This window comes from Gigantopelta aegis, chromosome 1 (assembly GCF_016097555.1).
Source record: "Gigantopelta aegis isolate Gae_Host chromosome 1, Gae_host_genome, whole genome shotgun sequence".
In the NCBI taxonomy this organism is placed as follows: Eukaryota; Metazoa; Mollusca; class Gastropoda; order Neomphalida; family Peltospiridae; genus Gigantopelta; species Gigantopelta aegis.
The window spans coordinates 45170019-45190561 of NC_054699.1; the positions used below are offsets into that span (position 1 = coordinate 45170019).

Sequence of the window (20543 nt, forward strand, 5' to 3'; positions counted from 1 at the left end):
ATAAGTAATTAAATTTACAAATTTCAAAGTTTTATTAAACAGGTCAAAATTTACGTTCACATAATAATTTATAAAAACATTCAAAACAATATACACTCACATAAACATGTATATTTATACTGTTATATTATTATTGGTATTATTTTTATTTATTTATTTATTATTATATATATGGCATTAATAATATCTGGAAAAGGTACTAATTAATGAAAGATAATTAACACAGTAATTGAATTATAATTAACCAAAGAATTTCTAATAATTAAATGAATGTCAACATCTTCAGAATGAAACGTACATATATAAAAATAATTAAAATTTAATACAATTATTATGACTAAATATAACTTGAAAATGCATCATTATATACCTCACACGTTCAAAGACATGTACAATGTACAGACATGTACAATGTACTAGAAAAAAGATTATACAATATACAAGTATATGGAAAACATTCAGTGTCTTTAGCGAAGAAGACTGACAAGCCCACAGGTAGAAACATACGATACAACACCCGAAATGAAGTAACAAACTATCTGGCAACCAAGAGCATCATTCAATGAAAGCGGGTACAGACACAGAGCAAAAGAGAAAAGCACTGAACACCTCACACAGCTGATACACTCACAAGAATATTACAGTCTAAAACTAGCGAAATAAAATCTGTATTACATACCTAATCAATCTTATTATATTGATAAAGGCATTTTCAAACAGTGTGATAAATCTTGTATCACACATATGTGCATTATAGACTGGAACTTGTTTTATGGGGAATTTCGTTTTAATTTTTAACTCTTTATTACATACCTATTCAATCTTATTATAGTGATAAAGGCATTTTCAAACCATGTGATAAATTTATCTTGTATCACACATATAAGAATTATAGACTGGAACTTGTTTTATGGGGAATTCCCTTTTTATTTTTAAATCTTGTTTCAGTATCTAACATGTGTGGTGAAAACGTTTTTATTTTAATGTGTCAAATTAGTTTCGCATTCGACTCTCGTTTCAGTATATAAAATGTGTTGTGTATTAATTTCTATGTTAACGGACAAAATGGGCTGGGCTTACCTGCATATATTTGTCTTCTAGTTTTTAAAATGGAATCCTTGCATACTTATCTTTTAATAATATAAACTGGATTGTTTAATATGTAAAAATGCAATGTAAATTGAGAAGAACTACATGTAGTTAATGACGTCGGATATCGGCTTTAAGAATGGAATTTCTCATACGGCCTGAACAGGATAAAGCCGATATCCGACGTCATTAACTAGTTATTACCTTTATCCTGCAGACCATAAAATTAATGGCAAAAGCTATTAATTCTGTTATTTCAGCTACACTGTATGATGACCTAGAGGTCAAATGAGCGATTCTGTACTGTAACTATGTGCGTGACATCACATGCTTGACATCAAAGTTCATAATCTGCTAGTAACATGTTTATAACTTTGCTTGAATCGGTCATCATGATCGGCCGATAGCAACAGTGATTGCAGGATAAAACAGGATATATGCATTACGGGCAGCACTGCCCTAATAACATCCCATGCAATTCCAACACAACACAATAATGTTATCTTTTACATCAAATGTCCTTCACAGACGTATCATCATCTCATGAGAACGCATGCAGCCTGAGCATAATTAAGAAAATATATCAATTTATAACGACTGATAGCAAAAGCTGCAGGTTTCTTCTCTCCCCACACTCCACAAGATGGAGTCCCATGCTGTTGCCATGCCACCTGTAAGTTACATGGCAACCTTTGATGTCGACTTGCAGCTCGTCCATGTCAACTGTTTTTCCGTCCATGTGTAAGACGAAGTAGTTCTTCCCCTTGGTCTGCAGAGGCTCCTGGCCCCGGAAACTGATCGTGATGAATGTCGGCACTTCCTCCTCTACGTTGATGATAAGGGGACAACCTGAAAACAATTAAACATTAAACAAAAATAGTTTTCCATTTTCGCACAATTGTTTTTAATGTTATTATGAAGAAATTGTACAAGGGTGTATACTACCAAATCAAATCCCATAGATGACAATAGTAACATATGTGGCTAAAACTCCTACATGCAGTGTATCAATCGACATAAACACCATGGATACAAATACTACCATCCCTCATCCTAAAGTGAACCACAAAAAAAATGAAGGGTCAAGCTGCTCATTTCAGAGATGATGGGTAGCGTCTATGACTACCCTGGTTCCGCACAAAATTTGAGTACTTTTTTTTTTACAAGTACCCCATACATGTTTCAAGCAAAAGGCTAATTGACACAGTGGTACTAGATGAAATAAAATTGCATACATTTTTAGCCCAGATGAAACTTTATTTTTTACACCCAACACACTCACATTTATCACCAATCACAGGACTTGTGGTGTTAACTTCTCTATCAAAAGTTGGGTGCACCTCAAACTTTGACCCAGCCAGAAGTTATTTTAGTATTATCATAAAACAGGGCATGAACTTAAGAATTTATCACCTACATTGATAATAAGGCGACAACCTGAAATAAATAACATTAAATAAAAATAGTTTTCCATTTTCGAAGAATTTTTTAATGTTATTATCAGAAATTTTATGAAACAGGATGTAAACTTAAGAACATTGCTATAGGTGAACCAGCCCACCGATGGCAATTTTCAGCCTTGCTACGGCAGTTTTTTGTCAAAGTGACTTTTCCAGCAAATCAACATGACTGAAAAATTATTTTGCTGTATGTAGAAATTTCATAAGCACAAAATTTAATGTTAAATACAGGCAGATAATATACACCAGGTATACACAGTTTGCCATCATTGAAGAGATTTACAGACGGCAGAAATTTTTAACCAGTGGCAAAAAAGTGGCAACTATGGCAATTTTTACTCAATGATTGCAGTTGCCATTTATGCCGTCATTAAGTTGAAGTCCTGATAAACTCACATAGTAAAACAAAGCAATATTTCCTGATATTGTGACAGTTAAACAGTGAAACCTCTATAAACTCACACAGTAAAACAAAGCAATATTTCCTGATATTGTGACAGTTAAACAGTGAAACCTCTATAAACTCACATAGTAAAACAAAGCAATATTTCCTGATATTGTGACAGTTAAACAGTGAAACCTCTATAAACTCACACAGTAAAACAAAGCAATATTTCCTGATATTGTGACAGTTAAACAGTGAAACCTCTATAAACTCACACAGTAAAACAAAGTGATATTTCCTGATATTGTGACAGTTGAACCTCTATAAACTCACACAGTAAAACAAAGCAATATTTCCTGATATTGTGACAGTTAAACAGTGAAACCTCTATAAACTCACACAGTAAAACAAAGCAATATTTCCTGATATTGTGACAGTTAAACAGTGAAACCTCTATAAACTCACATAGTAAAACAAAGCAATATTTCCTGATATTGTGACAGTTAAACCTCTATAAACTCACACAGTAAAACAAAGCAATATTTCCAGATATTGTGACAGTTAAACAGTGAAACCTCTATAAACTCACACAGTAAAACAAAGCAATATTTCCTGATATTGTGACAGTTAAACCTCTATAAAATCACATAGCAAAACAAAGCAATATTTCCTGATATTGTGACAGTTAAACAATGAAACCTCTATAAAATCACATAGTAAAACAAAGCAATATTTCCTGATATTGTGACAGTTAAACAATGAAACCTCTATAAAATCGCATAGTAAAACAAAGCAATATTTCCAGATATTGTGACAGTTAAACAGTGAAACCTCTATAAACTCACATAGTAAAACAAAGCAATATTTCCTGATATTGTGACAGTTAAACAATGAAACCTCTATAAACTAAACACCCATTAGACCAAGTAAAAAGTCTGGTTTTAAGGGGCATCTGGTTTAGAGAAGTTCCGATATTTAAAAAGGAACCCCAAAAAAACATCTGGTTTTGAGGGAATTCCAGTTTATAGAGGGTCCCATTTGAGGGGTCTTCACTGTACATCAATAAATTCAGAAGAAAAAACTTCATTATAATTTCTAGACTAATGATCTAGTAAAAAATAAATGGAAGTTTCAATCATGCTTGAAGCTTCTCATGATTGATTTTCCATAATCAAAGTGCCCAATCCCATGTGACTTAATGGTATACACGTACTTGCCTCCCCTTTCACCTAGCTGACACTTACCCATGACCTGCCTAGGATTTGTTCCTTGTTTAATTCAACGTTCACATCTTAGTCACCAATCTATCATCCTTCGCAAATATCCCTATTTTCCCTGGCACCCACCCATATCCTCCCTGGCACTTACCCATGACCTACCTGGAATCTGTTCCTCATTGAACTTGACATTGACATCATAGTGTCCGATCTCACGTGGTTTAAACGTGTATCTGTACTTTCTGTCCCCTCCACCCCCACCCATATCCTCCCTGGCACTAACCCATGACCTACCTGGAATTTGTTCCTCACTGAACTTGACATTGACATCATAGTGTCCGATCTCGCGTGGTTTAAACGTGTATCTGTACTTTCTGTCCCCTCCACTCCCACCCATATCCTCCCTGGCACTAACCCATGACCTACCTGGAATCTGTTCCTCATTGAACTTGACATTGACATCATAGTGTCCGATCTCGCGTGGTTTAAACGTGTATCTGTACTTTCTGTCCCCTCCACCCCCACCCATATCCTCCCTGGCACTAACCCATGACCTACCTGGAATCTGTTCCTCATTGAACTTGACATTGACATCATAGTGTCCGATCTCGCGTGGTTTAAACGTGTATCTGTACTTTCTGTCCCCTCCACTCCCACCCATATCCTCCCTGGCACTAACCCATGACCTACCTGGAATCTGTTCCTCACTGAACTTGACATTGACATCATAGTGTCCGATCTCGCGTGGTTTAAACGTGTATCTGTACTTTCTGTCCCCTCCACTCCCACCCATATCCTCCCTGGCACTAACCCATGACCTACCTGGAATCTGTTCCTCATTGAACTTGACATTGATGTCATAGTGTCCGATCTCGCGTGGTTTAAACGTGTATCTGTACTTTCTGTCCCCTCCACTCCCAACCATATCCTCCCTGGCACTAACCCATGACCTACCTGGAATCTGTTCCTCACTGAACGTGACATTGACGTCATAGTGTCCGATCTCACGTGGTTTAAATGTGTATCTGTACTTTCTGTCCCCTCCACTCCCACCCATATCCTCCCTGGCACTAACCCATGACCTACCTGGAATCTGTACCTCATTGAACTTGACATTGACATCAGTGTCCAATCTCGCGTGGTTTAAACGTGTATCTGTACTTTCCATACCCTCACCCCACCCATATCCTCCCTGGCACTAATCCATGACCTACCTGGAATCTGTTCCTCATTGAACTTGACATTGACGTCATAGTGGCCAATCTCTCGCGTGGTTTAAACGTGTATCTGTACTTTCTGTCCCCTCCACTCCCACCCATATCCTCCCTGGCACTAACCCATGACCTACCTGGAATCTGTTCCTCATTGAACTTGACATTGACATCATAGTGTCCGATCTCGCGTGGTTTAAACGTGTATCTGTACTTTCTGTCCCCTCCACTCCCACCCATATCCTCCCTGGCACTAACCCATGACCTACCTGGAATCTGTTCCTCATTGAACTTGACATTGACATCATAGTGTCCGATCTCGCGTGGTTTAAACGTGTATCTGTACTTTCCATCACCAACATGTTCACAGTACGTGGGTACCACGTGGCCCCGGTGACTGACCACTGCCTCCAGATCCCCCATACCGGCCGCGGAGGCATCCACTGAAATTAAACACAAATAATTAATTCTAATTAAACACATTTGTAAGAACAAATCTGATTGGATCTCTGTTAAACATTTAAGGTGGTAAAATCACCGATATACCGGTCGCAAATTTTCTGGAAGAAATACGTCATAGGTTAAGCAAAGAACAGGGTTGTTTTGTAATGACGTCATAAAGACAATTTCTGTAACGTTCATATTACGTACAGAAGTCATTAAATACTGAGAAGTTTTTGTCAGAAATGAACATATTATTCATTATCTAATCACGAGAGCTGATTAAATATGTCAAATTACACATCTATGTTCGAGCCACTAACTGTCCGACCACCCATCCTCTGTTAATAGGCTGCCTAATGACGTCACTAGCTGGTGACGTTTACATGCTTTTTCTTACGAAAAATGTGACAACTTCCTATTTAAAATCAACCAGCAAACAGTTTAATTAGAATAGGGATAAAACCTACTGTGTTTTCCGATTTGCGGACGTATATCGGTGTTTTTACAGTCGCAAATTTATCGTTTTATTGGCGAATCATTACATGTAGCTTCGCCAATAAAACTAAATTTGCAACAGTAGAACCACAGATATACGGTATCAGACCTGTCAACCCTCCCGTGGGGAAAAACGTTTCTCCCGGGAAATCGTTATTTTCTAAGCATAAAAAAAAATGTAAGCTACCGTAGCTGTGTATTGACATTCAGTGTTTCCCTATACAAAACTATCCAATTTAGTCCTAATAACACCTCTGACTCTTCCCACTGGATTACATAATGCAAAGTTCTATGGCTGGAAGTGCTACAGTAGACAGCGAACGCATGCATCAATACACACAATGTTAAAATCACATATCAAAGGAAGACGACATAAAGACCAATTACATGTAGCTGTGTAAACAATACTTGTATCAATTAGATTTGTAGGTTTGTGCAGTAAAATGTTAGTAACAAGAGTACACTTCAAGAGATTATTTTCCTACGATAAATAAATCTTGTGTTTGACATAACGTTACTCACGGAAATAGGTAAAATTCCGGTATATTTCACACGATGTCAGTAATGAGCTTTTACGTTTGATTAGTAGAAATGATTAGTGGAAATACAATGTTTATTGCATGGTTATGGTGATTTTAAATAAGTACCACACCACTGTACCTTATTGTATTAAAAACTGAATATTAATTTATAAGATTTAGGCCTATATAAATTATTTGTCTTGGGTCTACTTTTCACGAAACACAAACAACGATGATGCAACCTGTAAGTGTAATACCGTAAATGTACTAATTAATGTTTAAATTTGTTAGTGTTAAGATTTTTGGATAAAAGAGTTATTTTTTAAAATATGTATTAAATTAGAATATTTAAAAATCATTAAAACAAAATTTAATATATATATATTTTTTTTTTTTTTTAATGCCAATAACTAAGGTTGACAAGTATACATGACATTATGTAGTGTTCATATAACTTATTGTAGTACTTTTTAAAAAGTTGTATTTAATCGTGTGCAGTTAAAAAATCTCCTGTTTTTTGACAAAATCTCCTGCTTTTTCAACACACACCTCCTGCTTTCTCTTGACTAAAGGTTGACGGGTCTGGATATACGTCCGCAAATCGGAAAACACAGTAGGGTTATCCCCAATTCATGTTGTATTGTAGAAATACACTCGTATTCAGTTGTGTAGATTGGTCACAATAATCAAAACTATTTCATGGGCAGGTAACATTATTATTGGAGGAGTAAAAAAAAAAAGTAAAAAAAAAAGAAAAAAAGTTTGTGTTGTTTAATGACACCACTAGAGCACATTGGATGTCAAACATTTAGTAATTTTGACAGAGTCTTAGAGAGGAAACCCGCTACATTTTACCATTAGTGGCAAGGGATCTTTTATATACACCATCCCACAGATAGGATAGCACATACCACTGCCTTTGATATATCAGTCGTGGTGCAGTGGCTGGAACAACATGTGATTATTAAGTTCAGTTTTCTTTAAAGGCAAGTAACACAGACAATTGACCTAGTTTATGACCGAACATAGTACTATGTTAAAATAAATACATTTGTCTCAAAATGTACTTTATTCAACTAGTTACATGGGCTGTGGGGGGGGGGGGGGGGGGATGCCCCCTCCCCTACTTTTCCCTGTTATTGGGCTCAGAAGGCAGGATATGCCACATTTGAACACTTAAAGTTCAAAACATTCCTCTGAGAGAAATATGTCTCTAAACCCCTTTAAAAGATTCAAACCCTTCAGGCCCTCAAATTACCATCTCCTTGGCAATCATACTGACAGTGTTGCCCCCCACCCCTTTAAATAGACTCTGCAGTCCCTAAGCTGCACAATCATCCTATTCATCTTGCTTATTGAGATTCTGGAATATAACTGAATTAACAGTTAGTTTATGAAACCTGTAGTTGTATTTGTATTTTGTATTAGTAAATGATATTTTAATATGGGTAGCATACTACTTGTTATTATGCATATGGTTCAACATAACAGAGTTAATAAACACCATACAAAGCACACGTGTAATACCAAGTGCGATGACGTAATTTTGGTTTGCGACGTCATAACATGACGTTGTTTCCCCAGTCTTAGCTTTGACTGTGCATGTCAAATATGACGTCATTTTGTCGTCTCCTAGTTGTGTTTGAAACAATACGAGACGGCCATTCATACAAAAATAACAATAATAATATGGATAATAAAGAAATTATTACACTCATGGGTGTGAGTCGTACTGATTACATGAAACTCTTGTCAGGATTTATGTATCACTCTCGCTCTCACCCAGGCAATATAATAATCCTGACACTCGTTTCGTAAAATCAGTACAACACACAAGCTAGTATAATAATCTCCGTTTATTACACACCAGTGTAAGATATTGCTCATGTCATAACAATCACTCAGTATCTAACTAGTGTAATATTGGCGTGACGTGAACGTGACATAGATCACTTGCTGACCTTATTCATAGAAAAATAACGGGTAGTTGGTCTCGACATCTGCTAACTTCTGCGTTGCAGCTTGTTTGCAGTTGGTTTATAATAAATAAAATACTGAACGAGCTTGCCTGTCATACTATTTTTATTTAACTCATGAACAGTGTTCGTATCTCACACGCGAAAGCTGTTCACTCATTTCATAAAAATGGTAAAACAGGTAAGCTTGTTAAGTATTCAATACCAGCCTTGGTGGTGTCGTGGTTAAGCTACATGTATCGGACATAAGGCTGGTAGGTACTGGGTTCACAGCCCGGTAACGGTTCCCACCCAGAGCGAGTTTTAACGACTCAATGGGTAGGTGTAAGACCACTACACCCTTTTCTCACTCAAACCACTAACAACAAACCCACTGTCCTGGAGGTGTGTGCCCAGGACAGCCTGCTTGAACCGTAATTGGATATAAGCATGGAAATAATTTTATAGAAAGAAAGAAAGTATTCTATATGAATTATATACTAACCCGTAAAAGTGATTTCGCGTTCTTTCTTTGCCGTGCGGTCGACGTCGGTGATTCTGACGAGACTGGGGTCGTAGGCGTGGCTGGTGAAGGGACTGCCGTGGAGCCTGGTGCCCGCAAACAGCACGTCGATCTGATGTGGGCCGACCTCCACCGGGGTGAACTCCGCCCGACACACGTGACCTTTACAGGTCAGACGACATGGGATCTCATGACCCGACGGACCTACAAGGTCAACAGAAAAAAAAATGAAAATTGACACAGAAAAAGTTAAGGGTTGTGAGCTGGTACTGAATTAAAGGTCAACTTTATGATAAAGTAAATTTAAGTTAAAAGTAGAAAATATTTATTTTGCCAAGTTGTAATCAAATATTAGGAGATGACATTATATATGTTTTCATTTCAAATAAAGACTATTTAAAAAAAATATATTATTACAAATCCTGCATTAACAATGTGTCATGTTATTTATTGCACTCATGTATATATACATGTATACCGGCCTCGGTGGCGTCGTGGCAGGCCATCGGTCTACAGGCTGGTAGGTAATGGGTTCGGATCCCAGTCGAGGCATGGGATTTTTAATCCAGATACCGACTCCAAACCCTGAGTGAGTGCTCCGCAAGGCTCAATGGGTAGGTGTAAACCACTTGCACCGACCAGTGATCCATAACTGGTTCAACAAAGGCCATGGTTTGTGCTATCCTGCCTGTGGGAAGCGCAAATAAAAGATCCCTTGCTGCTAATCGGAAGAGTATCCCATGTAGTGGCGACAGCGGGTTTCCTCTTAGAATCTGTGTAGTCCTTAACCATATGTCTGACATCATATAACCATAAAATAAAAAATGTGTTGAGTGCGTCGTTAAATAAAACATTTCTTTCATGTATATATATAGTGCACAAAATTTATTATACCACTCGACTGCTACATGGTCTATAATATTCTTGCGCACTATAAACTCATGAATAAATAACATGGCAAAACAACTGGTATGTGGTTCAGCCTATGTATTAAACTCATGTATTAAATCCATGTATAAAACCCATGTATTAAACCTATGTATTAAATCCATGTATAAAACCCATGTATTAAACCCTATGTATTAAATCCATGTATTAAACCTATGTATAAAATCCATGTATTAAACCTATGTATTAAATCCATGTATAAAACACATGTATTAAACCTATGTATTAAACCCATGTTACACCTATGTATTAAACTCATGTGTTAAACCTATGTATTAAACCCATGTATTAAACCTATGTATTAAACCCATGTGTAACACCCATGTATTAAACCCATGTATTTAACCTGTGTTACACCCATGTATTAAATCTATATCTTGAACCCATGTGTTACACCTATGTATTGAACCTATGTGTATTAAACCCATGTGTTACACCTATGTATTAAACCCATGTGTTACACCTACATGTATGTATTAAACCCATGTATTGCACACAACAAACCGACTTACTGGTGATCTGTACGGCCAGGTCACTCTCGTCCATGCCGTGTAGGTCGACGTTGAACCAGGTCTCACGATACACTTGTGACATCTTCAGACCCTCGCCACTCATCGTCACGCTGTTACTGTCAATCACTTCAACGTGGTATGGCGAGCCTGCAACGGTCACACACCACCTTTAATTTCCTCTAACTTTCATTATATAGATGTAGAAATATTATATTTTAAAACTATTTGGGTCAAAATTCAAACTTTTTTATAGTTATAAAACTGTTCTTGTTTTTGGCAAAATGTTCTCCCATTTGAAAACAATTGCTTCCTTTTTATTCAGGAAATGTAGAATTAATTTGTTCATTATTTAAAAAATTTAATTAATGCCTCTATATACACTTGTTTTAAGATAAATGTTTTATTTTGATTATTACATTCTGCTGTCAGAAATAGATTTTAATATCTTTTTCACAAAACATCTCTCAGTATTGGCAAAATATCCCATCAAAAGAACATCTCTTCTTCTAATTCATTAAGGGAAGAATAAATAAAATGTTCCCTCCTTTTAAATTCTAAGTTAATGCCCAAATGTATGCTTGCTATAGGATAGAATTTTGACTGGTGACAAATGTGTTGTGCTTGTTATAAATATTTGTTGAAGTCATAGACCCTAGTTTCGGCCCGTGAAAATGGACACTAAGTTTGTTTAATCTACAAACCTGTAACACATCTAGATAAAGTGATAATAGAGTAAAACTAAAGTCTGTGATGTTCAAACAGGGAAACAGTCTAAAAGAAGACTAGATCTTGGCTAGATAACCATTACTTCTCAGATGGAATGTTTATTTTCTAGTAATATAAAACATTTATTTTGGGGTGTTACAAACACCAGATGACCAGAAACACTTCGGACAACAAGAAGCTTGACATTCTAGACAACGAAATGTAAATAACTTCTAATTTAAATGATCAAAAAGGACTTAGTAGTGGAAAATATGTTGTAGTGTTTAAAAAAAAAGGGCTTGCCGAGTGAAATTTTCCATTCAGCCTGAATAGGATAAAGCCGAAATCCTACATCATTAACTAGTTATTATTTATATCCTGCAATCCATACATGTATATGTATAACATTAAAGGGGAAAACAATTATTTCTTTTATTTTACCTATATTGTATAATGACCTATAATGACCTATAGATGTCCAATAAACAATTCTGTAATGTGACATCAACACCTTTAACACGAACTGGTAATGGGTACTGATTGAAGAAAAACAATTATTTCTGTGATTTTATCTACATTGTACAATGACCCATAGACGTCAAATGAATGATTTTATAATGTGATGTTAACCCCTTTAACACCCTGGTAATAAGTACGGACACGACCTGGTGAAATAATGTGACGGACTTAAACGACCTGGTAATAAGTACGGACTGAAGAAAAACAATTATTTCTGTTATTTTATCTACATTGTACAATGACCCATAGACGTCAAATGAATGATTTTATAATGTGATGTTAACCCCTTTAACACGACCTGGTAATAAGTACGGACTGAAGAAAAACAATTATTTCTGTGATTTTATCTTCATTGTACAATGAATGATTTTATAATGTGATGTATGGTAATAAGTACGGACTGAAGAAAAACTATTATTTCTGTGATTTTATCTACATTGTACAATGACCCATAGACGTCAAATGAATGATTTTATAATGTGATGTTAACCCCTTTAACACGACCTGGTAATAGGTACGGACTGAAGAAAAACAATTATTTCTGTTATTTTACCTGCATTGTATAATGACCTATGATGTCCAATGAACAATTTTGTAATGTGAGGTCAACACCTTTAACACTGACCTGGTAATGGGTACTGATTGAAGAATATTGTCACAATGTGTGTGGACAGATCCCGAGGGGTGAAGGTCAGCTCGTAGCGACCACGCCCGACCTCTTTGATCTGACAGTTGACCGCGTTGCCACGACACTTCACATCGGCAGCAAGCTCTCCAATCCCAGCAGCCGTTGTGTCAACTGAAATTTTAAACAAAGGTCTCACACTATAGTTATGGTTTTAATAGTCATATAAATGGTAAATTCTTACATTTTATTCGCAAAACATTACACCTATTATTACCCATATGATTAAAAACATCTTGCTTGGCATTGGTGACCTGGTCATCACCTATGAGCAGTCAGTAAAATGTCTTTAAAATGTTATCACACGAATATTGACAATTGAAACTTATTTCACTCGGGACATAACAATCATATGAAATGGAAGCTCATTTTATATACTATAATATGTCAAATAAAGTTTCACAAAGCAAATGTGAATCAATTAATTTTGTTGTAAATTGTTGTTATCTTAATTGAAGCTAGATGGATAAGTTAAAGTTTGTTTTGTTTAACGAAACCACTAGAGTACATCAATTAATTAATCATTGGCTATTGGACATTCAAACATTTGGTAATTCTGACACATACCTAATGCAGCAAGGGATCTTTTATATGCACTTTCCCACAGACAGGAAAGCACATACCACAGCCTTTAATGTACCAGTTGTGGTGCACTGGCTGGAATGAGAAATTGCCTAATGGGTTCACCGATGGGAATTGATCCCAAACCGACAGCACATCAAGTGAGTGCTTTACCACTGGGCTACATCCTATCCTTTAGAAATAACAGACAATCATTACATTAAAAAAATGTAAAACTTACTCTGGAAGTGTATTGGTTTAGCCAGGTACGCTCGTCCAGGTGACTGGACCTTAACGAGTCTCGGGTCGTACACGTTGGTAGTGAATGGGCTGCCCTTGACCTCCGCTCCGCCGTACTCCACCTGCACTTGGTACGCTCCTGTCACAGGGAAACAAAACAAGCATGCTCAAATAACTGCAAAATAAACCAACCAACCAACCAACCAAACTCAACCAACCAACCAACCAACCACTCAATCAACCAACCAACCAACCAACCGACCGACAGAACGACCAACCGACCGACCGATCAAGCAATCAATCAATCAATCACTCAACCAATCACTCAACCAACCAATCACTCAATCAACCAACCATTCAACCAACCAACCAACCAATCAACCAACCATTCAACCAACCAACCAACCAATCATCTGACTCAGGATTATATTCACTGAAGGTTCAAGCATGGCTGTCGTGGGCACATTCTCCCAGATTTCCCAGTGGATGTGTCCAAGACAGGTGCAATTTAAGCAATACATGTCTCATACAGGACCCAACAAATTTTCATATCTTCTAAATTCAAGGGTCATAACTCATAAAATGGGTAAATCGCTAGAAATGTCAGATGTGATCTGTAACAGAACATGGTAAAGCTATAAACTAAATTTTAGCTTAATATCTCAAAGCATTGTAAAAACAATATCCGGAAAAATATATGTAGGACAGACGAATGGACAGAGACAGATGGACAGAAAGACAGTCAGACAGACAGACAGAGAGACAGAGAGAGACAGGATGGAAATGAAATCTATAGTCCCCTCCGGTTGGACCGGTAGGACACTAATAACTATACTTTTTAGGCTTGTAGTAATATATCTGGAGTGGTGGGGGGCACAGCCTCTAGTTTGGGGAAGAAGTCATATTTTTATCTTTATTTATATAGAATAGGACAAAAAATCTACATTTTTGGCACCTCCACTCCCCTCCCTCCAAAATGGTTTAACAACTGCACCACTGAGGATGTTTGTAAATTATTTTAAAAGTTTTTGGGTTTTTGGGGTTTTTTTTAAAGTAAAGTTAAAAGTCAATATCAGGAGATGACATTACATGTTTTTATTTCCAATAAAAGATTGATTTTTGGTTAAAAGGAAAACAGACCATGCATCAACTACAGTAATTCATGCATTTTTTCCTGTCTGCTGTGTAGCGTACGTACTGGAAGATATCTCAAATAATGTCATGTATGAATAATGGTGTAATTCATGCACTTTTTCCTGTCTGCTGTGTAGCGTACGTACTGGAAGATATCTCAAATAATGTCATGTATGAATAATGGTGTAATTCATGCACTTTTTCCTGTCTGCTGTGTAGCGTACGTACTGGAAGATATCTCAAATAATGTCATGTATGAATAATGGTGTAATTCATGCACTTTTTCCTGTCTGCTGTGTAGCGTACGTACTGGAAAATATCTCAAATAATGTCATGTATGAATAATGGTGTAATTCATGCACTTTTTCCTGTCTGCTGTGTAGTGTACATACTGGAAAATATCTCAAATAATGTCATGTTCATGTATATCTTGCATAGCTTTCTTTCATACCTATACCTGTTCTAAATATATATACCTAAGAATGAGTTAACTGTGATGTGTTGAAAGCATACCTATTTCAGATGGCGTGTAGTCGACTCTGTATGAAGAATGAGAGTTGCCGGAAATACGAACGGGAACTTCGTAGCCACTCGGTGCTGTAAGAGAAGCATGAAAGATATGAAATCTGTATTTAATAATGTCTCAGGGTGTTTTAAGCACTGACCCATTTCAGTCATGCAACATTACAACATTAAACTCTGTTACAACAGGTACTATAATAAAGGACAAGTTCAGTACATCTCTTCATTCAAAACAGGGGCAGGACGTAGCCTAGTTATAAAGTGATCACTTGATGTGCAGTTGGTTGGCCCACTGGTGACCTGGTCATCACTTACAAGCAGCCAGTCATATGTCTTTAAAAATGTTATCACACATATGTGTTAACAGTATATGTTATTAAAAATAACTAATGATATTCTCGCCAAAAAGTAACATTTTAAAATATACTAGGTGGCAATAAAAACGCAATCTCGGAAATGATCATGGTTTATTTTATTATGCGAGATCCCACAAAAATGAAACTGATACCACCAGTGAGACCAACCACTGGCCCATCTGACTGGCACTGTCAGCCGCCAACAGTGAATCACACATAACGTCTCTGGCGATGTCAACGTCATGGGGGTCAGTATTTCGTGTGACCTCCATGTGCTGCGATGCACGCCTGCAGCCTCCTAGGCATGGACATGCACAGGCACCTCACCACACGTCGTGGGATGGCTGCCCAGTGATGCTGCAATGCCTGCTGCAGCTCAGCGAAGTTCTGTGGTGGATTCGGTTGGTTTTGAACACGACGTCCCAGCTCGTCCCACATGTGCTCTATTGGGTTCATGTCCGGGGAAACTGCTGGCCAGTCCAACACAGTGACATGGTGGGCACGAAGAAACGCCTGTGTACGCCTGGCAGTGTGCGGCCGAGCGTTGTCTTGCTGGAAGACGAGCCTGTTTCCGCCATGCCGTCTCATCAATGGGAGGACCGGCCGCAGGATGTTGTCGACGTAGTGTTGCGCATTAAGGTTTCCCTGTACCACCACGAGTTCGGACCGGAAGTCAGCATTGATGGCGCCCCAAACCATGACTCCGCCACCCCCGTAGCGGTCCCTCTCCAGAACACAGGCCTGTGCGACACGTTCTCCACGACGGCGGTAAATGCAACGACGTCTGTCCGTGACACTCACGTTAAATCTCGATTCATCCGAGAAGATGACATCCCACCATTCCTGGCCCATAAGAGTCTTGCTTGACGATGTCTGTGCAGGAAGATAAGGCCACGGTAGGGTCGGTGGCAATGCAGTCGTGCTGCGGCAAGACGTCTCCGGACAGTTCGGGTGCTGATGTGTCGTCCCCTGGTTCCCACTTCAGTCCTGGCAGTGCTTGCGGCTGTCAAAAACCGATTGCGCAGGTGCCGCAACCATATGTTCCGGTCCTGTCTATTGGTCGTTACGCGTGGTGTGCCCGAACGACGGCGGTCAATGACGGTCCCTGTCGTCTGATATCGGTTGAGGAGCCGATTAATGGTTGACGGGTGCACGTGGAACCCTTGTGCTACCCGCAATTGCGAGTTTCCGGCATTCAACAAGCCAATGGCTTGATTCCGATCGGCGTTGTTCAACCGAGGCATCGTGTAGGAGTGAGATACTCATTGCCACCCGCGTGTTCTGAGTGTGCCCGGGTATCAGGAAATGCACGTGCAAAGTGTTATTTCGCCAAGTGGTTGCGTGTGCGCGATTTACCGGATAATGCGTTTTTAGCATTGTTCCCCTTATGTTGGGAACAGGCAGGAAGTCGACCTTTACATGCTGCTGAAATAATGTGTACCACTGTACCATGTACATTGACGAATAGCGTCAACGAAGTCCAACCGGAATGTATATTATTTTGACAAAAGGAAATTGTGTTATTAATGCCGGCTAGTATATACTCACAAATCACTTTAATCTTGAGTATTGTTCGAACTAAAGATACTCACAAATCACTTTAATCTTGAGTCATGTTCGAACTAAAGATACTCACAAATCACTTTAATCTTGAGTAATGTTCTAACTAAAGATACTCACAAATCACTTTAATCTTGAGTAATGTTCTAACTTAAGATACTTCTTTAATCTCTAACTAAGATACTCACAAATCACTTTAATCTTGAGTAATGTTCTAACTAAAGATACTCACAAATCACTTTAATCTTGAGTAATGTTCTAACTTAAGATACTCACAAATCACTTTAATCTTGAGTAATGTTCTAACTAAAGATACTCACAAATCACTTTAATCTTGAGTAATGTTCGAACTAAAGATACTCACAAATCACTTTAATCTTGAGTAATGTTCTAACTTAAGATACTCACAAATCACTTTAATCTTGAGTAATGTTCTAACTAAAGATACTCACAAATCACTTTAATCTTGAGTAATGTTCTAACTAAGATACTCACAAATCACTTTAATCTTGAGTAATGTTCTAACTAAAGATACTCACAAATCACTTTAATCTTGAGTAATGTTCTAACTAAAGATACTCACAAATCACTTTAATCTTGAGTAATGTTCTAACTAAAGATACTCACAAATCACTTTAATCTTGAGTTCTCCGTCTCCGATGCCATGTGGGTCAACCTTGAAACTGGCTAGCATGTTGGCCGGCACCATCTTCAGTCCCTCCCCGGACACCGTGATCAAATCACTGTCCATCACATGGCACGGGTATGGGCTGCCTACAGAAATTAAACAATAGATAATTAAATTTAAGCCACATTAATCACAATATAACATCATCCCATTGGTCCAGCCATATTAACAGGAGTTTGTTCATTTCTCGATCAATGTAAAAATTATGTCGTATGGGAACGTCATGTCTGATGACGTCATTTTTATTCAATTTTGGTACTTTATCTTATTGAGCGTTATTAAGTATTGTTTGTCATTTCTTTTACGCTCATTGGGGTATGAAAAAAACGTAATGACGTCGGAAATATCTGCTTTATTCTGTTCAGGCCGAATGAGAAATTTTGCTCGGCAGAGCCTTGCGGAATTTCCTATTGTTACTGTGACAGAATAAAGCAGATATCTGATGTTGTTGTAGAACTAATGTATTACTCAATGTTAGGGGTAAGTTGTAGAACTAATTTCTTATCTAATTTTATTCTCTATTTATATGCACTTATATTTCTTTAATCATTATATCTGTTTTTCAAACAAAAAAAATGCACCACACTACTTTCCAAAATGTGTTTTATTATTCTAAAAGAGATTAAAAACCACCAACCAGGCACGGGTTCTCCATTGAAGCGTATATGCACCTGGTGAACGCAGGCTCGCTGAGGCGTGAAGGAGACCTTGAACAAGGTGTCCGTCTCCTGTCGGACATAGTTGGGAACACTTTCCCCATCGGCGAGCACGTGAATCTCTAGATTGCCGTCACCTGCCTCACTGGCATCCACTGAAAAAAAGGTCAAAGTTTGTTTTGTTTAACAACACCACTAGAGAACATTTGGTAATTTGGAAGTCTTTAGAGGAAATCTAAAAAAAAAAGTCAGTTTTATTTAACGACGCTACTAGAGCACATTGATTTTTTTTATCTTATCATCAGCTATTGGATGTCAAACATATGGTCATTCTGACACTGTTTTTCAGAGGAAACCCGCTGTCACCACATAGGCTACTCTTTTATGACAGGCAGCAAGGGATCTTTTATTTGCGCTTCCCACAGGCAGGATAACACAAACCATGGCCTTTGTTGAACCAGTTATGGATCACTGGTCGGTGCAAGTGGTTTACACCTACCCACTGAGCCTTGCGGAGCACTCACTCAGGGTTTGGAGTCGGTATCTGGATTAAAAATCCCATGCCTCGACTGGGATCCGAACCCAGTACCTACCAGCATGTAGACAATAGAGAAATCTGGGCACAGGATTTGGATCAATCAGTTGAGTACTCGTTTGAGGTGTTTGCGTTGCAGGATCAAACCACCTCACTGGATCCATTCAACTAATTGGGGGTTTTCTCGTTCCAACCAGTGCACCTCAACTAGATAAAGACCGTGGTATGTGCTTTCCTGTTTGTGGGAAAGGGCATATAAAAGATCCCTAGCTGCATTAGGAAAACTGTAACGGATTTCCTCTGATGACTAGAAATTCATGTCATCAATGCTTATCCGAATTACTAGTTTTCACATCCAATATGGCAATAGCCGATGATTGATTAATTAATTAATCAATGTGCTCCAGTGGTGTCGTTAAACAAAACAAACTTTTTTTCGAGGAAACCTGCTTTATTTTTCCAGTAGCAGTAAGGGATCTTTCATATGCATATAACAGAACAGCACATATCACCGCCTTTGATATACCAGTTATAGGCCACTGGTTGATATATAAAAAAAACACAATCAGAGAATGGGTCCACCATGGAGGTTCGATCCTGTGACCAAAGCATCCCAGTCAAGCTAGCACTCTACTGACTAAGCTAGATCCATTAAAGTGAAAAACAAAGCACTGAGGACGTGAATTTCTAGATTTCCAGCACCTTGAGTATGTTAGGTACTGGGTTCGTATCCCACCTGAGGTAATGGAGGATTTTTCATGCCAGTACTGGCTCCAACCCAGAGTGAGTGCACCACTAGTCTCAATGGGTCGGTGTAAGGCCACATAAAAAGTGTTTCACCCACTTCACAGGTGCAATTATGGGCATGTCTCCTGGGTGTATGCCCATGTGGAGGATGATTATCCGGCATAGACTACAGGTTTTTGTGTACCCTGGGCTCGGGTGATATCGAGAAAGCACGGCCCTGTCAAGTAGTCCTATACCGAAATGGAAATACTGCAGCTTCACCATTCTTCTCATCATTATCCATGTTTGTAATGTGAAACAAAAACATGTTTTTCATTACCTGTCTCACTGGCATCACTAGCAAGGACAGTAACATTGCTTACTGAAATCTCAGCACATTAATTACCAACTACGGCTATTTGGTTCAGAAAGAAGAAACCTGTATCCCATCAAATAAACAGCAAAGATATCTCGTAAGGACAAACATCTGATAGGGGATCATAGATGCTGTCACAACTTTGCTGAATGTCCTTTTGCTTCTGCCTTGTGCAGAGATACGATTTTGATATGGGAATATGGTTTTGTCATTCAGATTATATGCACTTTCCCCACTAACAAGACAGTACATACCACAGTCTTTATGTACAAATCATGGAGCACTGGTCTAGATGGGAAATGTTTGGGGTTTTTTTTATGTCAATCAGGAGTGATTGATTCATTATCCAATGTAATGGCAGCTACAAACCAAACAAACACCAACAGACAAAGATATGTACTCAGTTAAATGAAATGTATTTAAAGCAAACATTTACTGTGTTTTGACTGTAAACTAATGGACAAAATGGATACAACTGATCAGCCAGCCAGCTAGCCAACCAAAGACAGACAGACTGACC

General features: G+C 38.1%; 1 protein-coding gene across 2 annotated transcripts in view; it reads right to left on the reverse strand.

Moving 5' to 3' along the window:
- The window catches only part of LOC121375756 (filamin-C-like), a 193102-nt gene that overhangs the window by 72545 nt on the left and 100014 nt on the right, over positions 1 to 20543 (reverse strand). Inside the window, exons 19-27 of one of the 2 annotated variants that reach the window (XM_041503373.1) lie at positions 18368 to 18541; positions 17670 to 17816; positions 15118 to 15201; positions 13472 to 13609; positions 12610 to 12783; positions 10761 to 10907; positions 9283 to 9504; positions 5632 to 5805; positions 1780 to 1938 (exon numbers count right to left, since the gene is read on the reverse strand). The exons of the other annotated variant lie outside the window; for it this stretch is intronic. Of the exons in view, the coding sequence (XP_041359307.1) occupies positions 1780 to 1938; positions 5632 to 5805; positions 9283 to 9504; positions 10761 to 10907; positions 12610 to 12783; positions 13472 to 13609; positions 15118 to 15201; positions 17670 to 17816; positions 18368 to 18541 (1419 nt within the window). The remainder of the gene's footprint in view (positions 1 to 1779; positions 1939 to 5631; positions 5806 to 9282; positions 9505 to 10760; positions 10908 to 12609; positions 12784 to 13471; positions 13610 to 15117; positions 15202 to 17669; positions 17817 to 18367; positions 18542 to 20543) is intronic. 2 annotated transcript variants of the gene reach the window in all.